This window comes from Eurypyga helias, unplaced genomic scaffold (genome assembly GCF_000690775.1).
Source record: "Eurypyga helias isolate BGI_N326 unplaced genomic scaffold, ASM69077v1 scaffold11105, whole genome shotgun sequence".
NCBI lineage: Eukaryota > Metazoa > Chordata > Aves > Eurypygiformes > Eurypygidae > Eurypyga > Eurypyga helias.
This window is the reverse complement of record NW_010253385.1, coordinates 8,070-18,895: the sequence shown is the minus strand read 5'-3', so window position 1 is coordinate 18,895 and position 10,826 is coordinate 8,070. Positions and strand designations below refer to the sequence as shown.

At 38.5% G+C, this 10,826-nt stretch overlaps 1 protein-coding gene across 1 annotated transcript; it reads left to right on the top strand.

Moving 5' to 3' along the window:
• Positions 1 to 1,099: 1,099 nt before the first annotated feature.
• RAD23B (RAD23 homolog B (S. cerevisiae)) lies at positions 1,100 to 10,381 on the top strand. Its single transcript, XM_010152652.1, has 5 exons — positions 1,100 to 1,249; positions 6,992 to 7,115; positions 8,219 to 8,346; positions 8,737 to 8,913; positions 10,162 to 10,381. Exons 1-5 carry the CDS (start codon positions 1,100 to 1,102, stop codon positions 10,273 to 10,275), a joined length of 693 nt encoding a protein of 230 aa, XP_010150954.1. The 3' UTR covers positions 10,276 to 10,381.
• Positions 10,382 to 10,826: the final 445 nt, after the last annotated feature.

Genomic DNA, 10,826 nt, shown 5'->3' with positions numbered 1-10,826 from the left:
AGGAGCCATCCCACCACCTTTCCACGATGCTAATATTGAGGTCATAGCCCCTCATGCGTGCACATGCCTCTAGCTCTTCTTGTTTATTTCCCATGCTCCTTGTGTTCACATAGAGGCATTTAAGGTGGGCTCCCGATGGATTCCAGTGAGATCAGAAATACCTTTACCCAAGGAAGGAGATGGTAGTTTAATGCCTGGATTTGTGTTTCTTCTGGTTTTGCATGGGAAGATAACATTTAAATTGCTGCTCAGTTACAATTTGTAATAGCATAGCTATGTTTTTAATTGTTAAACCTGCTGTCTGCTTTTAAGGAAGGGAACTAAAATGGATTATGAAAAGAGATAATTTTCCCTACGATACAATTAGTGTAGTGATGACTTGTCCTTAAATTGCTCCATATATAGTGTGTGTACCCTTTTGTCTTGATGGCTGCAATTGTGAGTCTGTTTTAGTACATTTCTGCTGTTGTGAGGGATGTCTAGGCCAATACACTTGAATTAAATGAGAACAGGTTCTCCCGAACACTCATTGAGGTCTTGTGTGAGTTTCCTAGATCTGTCTTCTGCCTGACTTGAGTGGGTCTATGTTAAGTTGATTAAATAACTTTGATCATCATTAACAACATGTAGCAGTATACACTTGTAACTTGGTCATCCCTATTTATTGTGTATCTAATCATAGTGTAAAGTTCTATTTGGAAAAAAAGTGAGTGGCTAACAGTTTGACAGGCAGATTTCTGCCTAAAATTTAATTTCTAAGCTTACTCTGCAGGACTTTTTTTTTTATTACTACCTCAAGAATTAAATATTAGATGCAAGGATGCCTTTGATCTTAGCAGAAAGCATAGAGAGAGAATATTATTTCAATTACGAGTATCACAAGTGCTGCTTTTTCAATAGATGTTTGCATCGTGTTCATTACCCTCTACTATTCCAATCAAGTGCATAATGAATCCACTAGAATATATTTGGAGTTAAAGCAACAGAATCATGGCAATATGAGCTATTCTTTACTCTTCAATTAATTACTCAAATTTAGGTAGAAATGAAATTAATCCATTGAAACTTTTTTGTGCCTTTTCTGCCTTATTCCCTTAAAATGGTGGTCATGTTACTTCTAGTGACAGGTCAATCCTATGAGAATATGGTGGCTGAGATCATGTCAATGGGCTATGAACGAGAGCAAGTAATTGCGGCGCTGAGGGCCAGCTTCAACAATCCTGACAGAGCAGTGGAATACCTTTTAATGGTGAGCAGTTTATTTTGCCTACACCTTGTTCTTTCACTTTTATAGCCCTTGCTAAAGAATTTTAGCTTTGATTTACTTGTAATTTTGAATATTCAGTCAGCGAAAGTAATACATCTCCATAGAAGAACAACATCTGTAAGGCTGAGATTTGGATTTTGGAGGATCATAATGTGTTAAAGGAAATACCAGCGTCATCCCTAACTACCTCTATCTCTTCCTTGCTTTTATTCATTGTTGATTTGTATGAATATGTATGTAAAGTATATCCAGTTACAGTGATAGTTTTAAGTGCCAATGGCTGGCTCAGTGATTCTGTTAGTGACATTATTACCTATGTTTTTGTACTAGTATCTATAAAATCACAGAAGCATTTTTTTAAATTCCAGTTAATAATTTTTACTAATAATGCACAGTGTTATCAATAATATACTTTCCAAACAGAAAGATTTAAGAGGTTTATTTTAAAGTTGCTGAATTTACTGTTTTTTTAATTTAAACAGTGTTTTGGAGAAGAAACAATTAGTCATTTGATAAATGTAGTTTGAAGGGTGAAATGAACTTCACTGACATGAGAGGAGATAGAGTGGCTTCACTTTAATGGAAATCTTATGAGTTGTTTTAGGGGCTTTTTGGATTACTTTGCCAAGTATAGCTTAATCTGATTGGTGAATCATAACCACAAAGAATCTGGCTGGGGAGCTTGTTAGTATTTCCAATGTGTTTAATTTTTACTTGAGCATACCATTTTTTCCCTGATGTGGTTTTCTCTTATGCTAAATCTAAACTTCCTTAAAATCTTGAAGACAGGTATCTTGAACCAGTCCTTCCAAAATATATCCTAATTGAATTTCTGGTAGACTGATAAGAAAACTGGCATCTTTACCTCCAGTTATCAAACTTTCCTTTTGTTAATGAAGTTCTTCTTTCGTAATTACAAGTCACTGTTGTGCTTGCTACTTACATTAATGATCCCAAGGCTTTGTAACCTGCAGTTTTTAAACAGAAAACAAATGTTTTGAGTACATGGATGTAAAAAGTTCAGTTATCTATTATCAGGCCAACAAAAGGTGATAAATACTGTGTTGTCCTAAGGGCAGATGGAGTAGCTCCCATTTATCTGCCATAAGTCTGGAATCTCACTGTTTAGTCTTCAAAATACCATAAATTCAGTGCCTCCTGTGAATGTTGGACTGGAATGCATGTACCAGTCGTGTACAGTGTGCAGTGCTTGTACACTCAGTCTGGTATTTACCTGCTGTAGCTTATTTCTGTTCAAGAACTCCTAAATAGAAATAGAGCATCCCTACAATGGTGTTCAACACGTGACATGTCTACCAAATAGTTTTAAGTCTGACTGGTCTGAGCAGTTAATTTCTACTCCCTTACTAGGTCCTGTGTTTAAAATGGGTCTTTCTGTTACATAAGCTGGTCCCTTTCTATTTCATGCTCTCCTTGACGGAGAATATCTTTTCTTTGCTTGTCCTCTTTGTCATCCTGGAAAAGGAAACATCCTGGAAATAGAGGAACAGCCTCCTCTATTTCCTCTATATGCTCTTAGAGACCATATTAGCTGCCAGACTTAGTTTGTCCTTCTAGAAGAATCCTGTTGCTACAAATGTTTTTTTCTAATTGTCCTGGATCTGCTGGAGACTAAAGATCATAGAATCATAGAATGGTTTGGGTTGGAAGGGACCTTAAAGATCATCTAGTTCCAACCCTCCTGCCATGGGCAGAGACACCTTCCACTAGACGAGGTTGCTCAAAGCCTCATCCAGCCTGGCCTTGAAGACATCCAGGGATGGGACATGCACAACATCTCTGGGCAACCTGTTCCAGTGCTTCACCACCCTCTACGTGAAGAATTTCTTCCTGATACCTAATCTAAACCTCCCTGCTTTCAAGTTAAACCCATTACCCCTTGTCCTGTCACTACAGACCCTTGTAAAAAGTCCCCTCCCACCTTCCTTGTAGGCCCCCTTCAGGTACTGGAAGGCTGCAGTGAGGTCTCCTTGGAACCTTCTCTTCTCCAGGCTGAACAAGCCCAATTCTAGCAGCCTTTCATCTTAGCAGAGGTGCTCCAGCCCTCTGATCATCTTCATGGCCCTCCTCTGGACTTGCTCCCACTGGTCTATATCCTTCTGATGTTGTGAGCTCCACAGCTGGATGTGGTACTCCAGATGGGGTCTCACAAGAGCACAATACTGGGGCAGAATCCCCTCCCTCGATCTGCTGGCCACACTCAAAATAAATTTCTTTTCAGTTAATACTGATCCATTGGTAAGACTGTTCTTTGACCCTCTACTCTAGCTGCCTCCAAACTATCATCACTGTTATCTTTTTATGTAATCTGTAGGGTAGGATTTAGGGTGTTGAGAGTTGTAAGTGTATACTGCTGTCCTGGTTTAAAGAATCAGTACACCAAAGGTACCTGTAAAGTGTTGGAAAGAAAATTTAAGGAGAGTATCTAAGCTTAAAGTGTAGCTGTTCCTTAAATGAGCCCTGTAGATTTCAGTTGTTCATGGTTCAGATGACCAGCTGTTCAGTTTTCATGGCTGATGATCTGGAGGTAATCCGATATGCTTGAGCTGTGGTCATGGAAAGAGATCTCAATTCCAAATGACACTGTTTCTTTTTATTTGCCCTAGACTCGTCTTTGGAGGCATTTGGATTCAGATCTCTTTGATTTCCTAAACCTTAATTAAGGAGAAGTCCTGTCTTTCCTCCAACAACCAGACTGGTTGCAATCTCTTTGTTGGGAAATTTTTAGGAGAAGTTTCTTTACTGTGAGGGTAAAGAAACTGTGAATTAAACATTGAACAGGCTTCCTGAAGAGTTGGTCAGTGTCCCATGCATGTCATTGAGGCATTTGGACAATGCCTTTAACGTGTGTTACCTTTTGGTCAGCCCTGGAGTGGTCAGGCAGTTGGACTAGATGTTTGTTGTAGGTCCCTTCCAACTGGAAATATTATGTTCTAAATGTGTACATTCTTTAGGCTGGGCCTCATGTGATTATTACCCTGTGGAGAACAATGTCAGCTAAAAACTCTGGTGCCCAGTTAAACGGTAGAAAATTGTTTAAGCCACAATGAGACAAAATGGCCTTTTAGCTGTCCAAGCAATGTTTATATTCAAAATTAATTATCTGTGAATTGTTATTGTGCTTTATGCTGTTGGATATCTGTATGAACAAGGTGTATACACCTCACTAGTTGGTCTTCCTACAATTGTACACAGCCTCAGTTATTTGAAGAATGATACCTCAAGCTTGTAGTTTTAAGAGTTAAGATGATATTCAAGATGACAAACCATATTTAAATAAATTCGGTTGGACTAGTTTAGACAGCGCTTCCATTCAAGAGCAAACCAGGTTTAAACAAGCATGTGCTCTTTGATCTGGGCACAGATTGCAGTGACATGTGCCTGTGAATAGGTGAAATCAAGCAGAGTTCCTACAATGTACTTTGATTCACAGAAATGACTGATTTAATGGGAACAGGTATTTAAGCAGTGCTCTGTAAGGCATTAAGAACACTGTCCAGTTCTCCCTTTCTAGATGCGGCCTTTATATTAGCTGCGTATTTGTCCTTTTTGGTAACTATAGTGATGAATGTATCGTGTGAAGAACATGTTACAGCAAGATTTTTAATCTACATTGCCTACCAGTGATTTCTATGGAAGGTTTGTAAAACCTCTTCATTGTCTGGTTACACTGAAGTTCTATGACTATTTCCACCCACCCCATTCCTTATATTTTGCACTTCCCAAACTGAAGGGTGCCTTCTCATTTGAGGCAGATGAAATATATTCAGTTACACCAGTGCTGCTGCCTTCTCAAACTTAGCTGGTGTCATGGTTTAAGTCCAGCCAGCAAAATACCATGAAGATGCTCTCACACCTCTTCCCCATGCCCCCTCACCCCTCATTCTCCAGCAGAGGGGAAGAAGTAGAGGGAAAAGAAGGAAGCTAGTAAAGTTAAGAACTATTTACTAATTGAATATACCTCAACAAATTGTAGTTATTAATTTATATATACATAAGTACTACTAAGTAATTAATATAATGGAAAATAAAACATCATACAGTTTTTCACCACCTGCAGACTGATGGCACAGCCAGGTCCTGAGTAGTTAGAGTCAGAGCCAGAGAGCCCTGGAGCGATTGCAGCAGAGTCCGTGCCAGCTCTATCAGTGACAGCATGACCGGGAAAGCCAACTGACCCACCAACTCACTCATGAACAAGACAGCGAAAGAGTTAGCAAAGCAGCTAACAAATGAGTTAGTGAAGGAGCAAAAAGAGATTTAGATAGTGTGATGGATCCCCAGCCCACTCCTCACTTGTGTACTGAGTATGACATACTATGGAATGAAATGCCCCTTTGATCAGTCTGGGTCAGCTGTCTGAACTGTGTATCTCCTCCCACACTGCCTGTAGTGAGAAAGCTGAATATGCAGCTTCAGTATCAGAAGCTGAGAGAGATCTTGAATTTGGTGCAAGCACTGCCCAGCACCAGCCAAAAAAGACACCTTATCAATACTTTTCTCAGCGTAAATACAGAAACCTAGCTTTATACCAGCCATTGTAAAGAAAGTTAACTCTTTCCTGATTAAAGCCAGCACACCTGGATTGAATACACTGGAAGAATGTAGAAAAACAGGTTTTTTTGATGTCCTAGAAACTGACTGTTGTGAGGTAGAGGATCTCTTATGGTCTTGCCCTTTTGGGGTTGGGTTTAACATAGCTCCCCCAATGTTACTTTGTATCAGAAGGTTTACTGCTTTGTGAAGTCTACCTCTTGGGTTCCTGTCAGACAGCTTCCTTTACCTGTACCATCATGGCTTGTAGTCATATAGGAATCTTTCTTGGTGTCTGTCCTGTGCTAAGCTGCCTAAGTTTCTGGGCTTCAGAGAGGAGGATGGAAAGCACAAATTTGGTTCAGTGCAGAGGCAAAAGCATGGTTAGGGTGGGGAGTTTGAGTGATTCCCATGCAGGAATAAGTCATAGAAGAAGGTATGTCTCAGTTATATAACCACATTCTAATATACTGTAATTTTTTGGGATTTTTTTACATTTGTCATTTTCATCCCCGTGAGCAATTAGTTCCTATACAAAGTTGTCTGCACATGGAAAATAAACAAAATAAATGTTAACTGCTAAAATTTGATAATATGCTGGCCTTTTCACACTTAAGATACAGAAAATGACAGTTGTCACTCTGAGTTGAGGAAAGAGGTACAAAGAGCCATGTTGTTATCTCTTCTAAACTTCTTGCCAGATTTTGCCGTATCTATAATCTCACTGTGTACTATTTTGTTCATGTAATGTACCTTTATTTGCAGAACAGTGTACCATATTGTAACAGTGTATTTTGTTTAAACTTGTTCACTTGAATAACTTAAATAGTTGCTTTGAATTGTTCTGTTTACAGACTAAAATGTATTTTAATCTTAGGCAGTGCATGCTTTACCACCTCACTGTACAAGCCACCTATTTTTCTTGTTTAAAAAAAAAAACCAACCACAAAGAAAACCACCACACCAACAACCAAAAAACCCAAGCAAAACCAAACCTCTCTTCACCGTATTCTCTTCAGTTGTAAATGCATACCAATTATGGTATCTTGCTTTGTATCTGCAGTGAAAGCATTCATATTTTCTGCTTTCATTCTGAAAACTAAATAATACACGTAGTAAAACAAATATCTTTCAGCATTCTGTAGGTAATTATGTGAACTGTGGCTTTAGGGTATACCTGGAGATAATCAGGCTGTGGCTGAACCCTCTCAACCAGCAAGCACTGGTGCCTCTCAGTCTTCAGCAGTGGCAGCAGCAGCAGCAAATATACCTATGACTACTAGTTCATTAGAAGGTAAGGAAGGTTATATTTGTGAGGATATGATAAACACATGCACTTAAGCATTCTCTGGTTCAGGGAATTTTAAGTTCCTGGTGCTTGTGAACTGGAAACAGCTGTAACATGGAAATTCCAAGTATGGTACTTGGAACAAATGACTTGTATTTGGATATATCTGGAATAAAGTATGAATTTTCTAAAACGTGCTGTGAACTTGCACAATTCCTTTGATTTTAGAAGGGATTTAAATGTAAGGCCATAAATGTGGAGGGGTTGTGTTTTCTTTCAGACTGCGTTTTTCTATTTCTGTAACTAACTGTGCACTGTCAACTGTGACTATACTAATGTGTTTACTACTTGGAAGTTGGAATATCAAGGGAAAAGCCTGTAATAAAGCTGTGAGGTGTAGCACCTGAGAGATGTATCCATGACCTAGGACTCCTCACTTAGCAGGGCAGCACATGGACAGATTTTGATGCCTGCTGAAGAGAACTCTCTCTTAAAAGGGAAATAAATGCATGAAAGGCACATAACCAAGGAGTAGGAAAGGTCTGTCTTTAAGCTGTGGCAGAGATGATGTTCAAGATGTAAGCCTTGTTAGAGGCCAGAGTGTTAAAGATACAAGTAATAGTAACAGGCATGTGTGACATCCATAAAGACAGGATTGTGGGAGTGGCATATTTCAGAGCACTTCAGACACTGATGCAGTCAAGTCAGTACCTGACAGAATAGGATACATGAGAATGCATGAGTGACTTGAGAAAGACAGAAATGACCTATTGCAGGAAGTAGAGAACTGTTGTAGGCATACAGACAAGACCGTACGTTGAGTACGTGTCTCTGAGGTTACTCTGAGATGAGATGTAGAGAAAAGTGCTGGAGTTCAAGGACAGAAGGCTGTTGGATCTTAGAAGGCTGAGTGAAAAGAAAATGCATTGCTTAACCTTAGTATAAAAAATTCTTGCTTAAAGCTAGACCAGGTGTGAGGAAGCAAGCTCATCTGTTCTTCAGTGAGGGGTGTATTGTCCACTTTCATGTCCTGTTTCTGTCCACAGTTTGGGCATGTATTTTATTAAGAACCTTGGTAACTTTTTAAAAAAGATGTTATTGATTTTCAGGACATCCACTTGAGTTTTTACGAAATCAGCCTCAGTTCCAGCAGATGAGACAAATTATTCAGCAAAATCCTTCTCTGTTACCAGCATTGCTACAGCAGATTGGACGAGAAAATCCTCAACTACTGCAGGTGAATCTTAAAACAAAATAATGCTTCTAATTTTGATGTAGCTTTACAAGAAAGGGATATGTTGATGTTAACTGGGTTAGTGTTAATAGCTGTTACAGTGTTCGGCTTTTTGACAGTAGTTGCTGTACAGATGATATTTTCTATGACATTAGAAATGAGTCTGAGTCTCTGAGAGGTGCAAAAGGGCATCAGGAAGAGCGAAGGTTCACTGCACTTGAACTGGAACATGAAATTGCATTTCTTATGGTTAGATTTCATCATTTTTCTCTCTGTACTTTTTACATATTCTTTTGACTAATTAATTCACTGAAAATATTCTTACTTGCCTGTTGACAGGCTTAACCATGCTTCATTTCAGTATATTTGTTTCTTTTCTTCTATACATCACAGCAAATAAGCCAGCACCAGGAACACTTTATTCATATGTTGAATGAGCCAGTTCTAGAGTCCCGCCAAGGTTTCAGTGGCAGTGACGATGGTGCCAGCACTGAAGGATTGTCAGAAGCTGGAAATGATCATATGAACTACATTCAAGTAACACCTCAGGAAAAAGAAGCTATAGAAAGGGTGAGCCTTTCTTTGAAAAGTTACTTTACTGTTGCTGTAGGGTGTTGACTTTGTTGCTTGCTTACGACACGCCTTAACTTGGTTTATGCTCACTAGTTCTCCATCACTTTTGGTATTTCATATCTGATATTTCATAGCTGTTGTCTTATTTCAAATCACATCTCTTCTAGCTTTATAACAGTTAAGTCTTAAATCTCTTGAATCTGTCTTACTGTGAAGATGTGAAGTTTTAAGTGACCAGAGGCCATCTGTAACAGCTGATGGTTGAATGGGTTTCCCTCAACAATAGGAACTCTGACAGTAATTCCTCTTGCAAAAGCCTCTGACATTACTGTTCTAGATCATGCTAGGGTAGGTTTCCAGGTACAAAGGTGTGTCTGCAAGAGCACTGTTTGCGAAGTACTTGGATAGTAAGAGCTCTCATAATTAAGTAGATTAGTTGAAGTCACTACTTAACTGAGTTACTTGTCTGTCCATGAGAGTTAGTTAATCGTAGCTTTCTAAAAATACAGGTTAACATGTCTGTAAAAATGTACTTGGGGCATTATATTGTAACACTATGTAAATACGGATCTGCATAGATGGCAATACCTCTGTGATTTTTCCTAGACCAAATTGCAAAGAATTATGTTATACTGAGGTAGTGTTTTTTGTATCTTAAAGACTGTTTTTCAAGTGGCAAAGCAAAAGGTTGTGTAAGGATAATCGGGAAAGAACAGTTTAAATGTAGATATCAATCCTCTAGATCTCAAGGAAATTGACAATAAAATTGATGTAATGAAACTGTTCATCCACATACATTAAAACCATTTTATGCATTAGCTCTGCAACCTGTTCCAAAACCCAACAGACATCTGTATGCTTCTTACCTTTTCCATGTAAGACACACCTCAAAACTTAGGTGCCTTAGTATTCAGCTGACACATTCATACTGTTTTGTAAGCATATAATTAGATCTTAGAATGATTTATAAGGCATAATAGAACACAGTTTCTCACAGTGATTTGATCTGCCCTGTATATAAAATGCCTTGTGTGTGCTGTGAGGATTTTAAGAAATCACCAAATGGTTGTATACACGTGCCTTTGCCTAAGTCAAAGATTTGCTGAATGCCTTTAAGTGCAGACTACTCATTTTCCTTGGCACAGAATAAGCCCTTCTCTAGTATTCTCATTCACTGTTGAGAAGAGTATATTACTGAAGAGTAATATACAAAGTGTACTTTCTAAATGTGTTTCTTTTCTTCAGTTAAAGGCATTAGGATTTCCTGAAGGACTTGTGATACAGGCATATTTTGCTTGTGAGAAGAATGAAAACTTGGCTGCCAACTTTCTTCTACAACAGAACTTTGATGAAGATTGAGAGACATTTTTGAATTTCACACCTCACACCAGTGCATTACACTAACTATTCACTGGGTTGTCTGGGATATTTGGGCTTATATTCATATGCTTGGTGTATGGTATATAGATGATTGGCAAAGAGTGAATACAAGAAACAAGGAAAGCAACGATTATGTCTGTTTTAAATGAGCAGATGTAGAAAATCACACCATGTAAAATAATATACAACCAAAAATCAGCTTCTGCAGATAATTAGTTCCTTCTGTAAACTGTAGGTTAACTTTTTCTAGGTTTTCACTGTTACTGTAGTAGTTCAGGAATTGTAGTGTAATGCACTGCTTCATGTTCCTTTCTACTTAGTATTGGTATGAGAAGTAGCCTGTGCTACCTAGATTTTACAATCTGTATTTCATGGCAACACTGGATAGGAGCTTTGTGAAATCCAAAAGATCTGAGCAAAGGTAAACATGAATGCCAAAATATGGGTAGTTATTTTGCTTTTTCCGATGTGCTAAAGTAGTATAATAAGCACAGTATTTTGTTTAATGCTGGATTAAAACATTGTTGGCC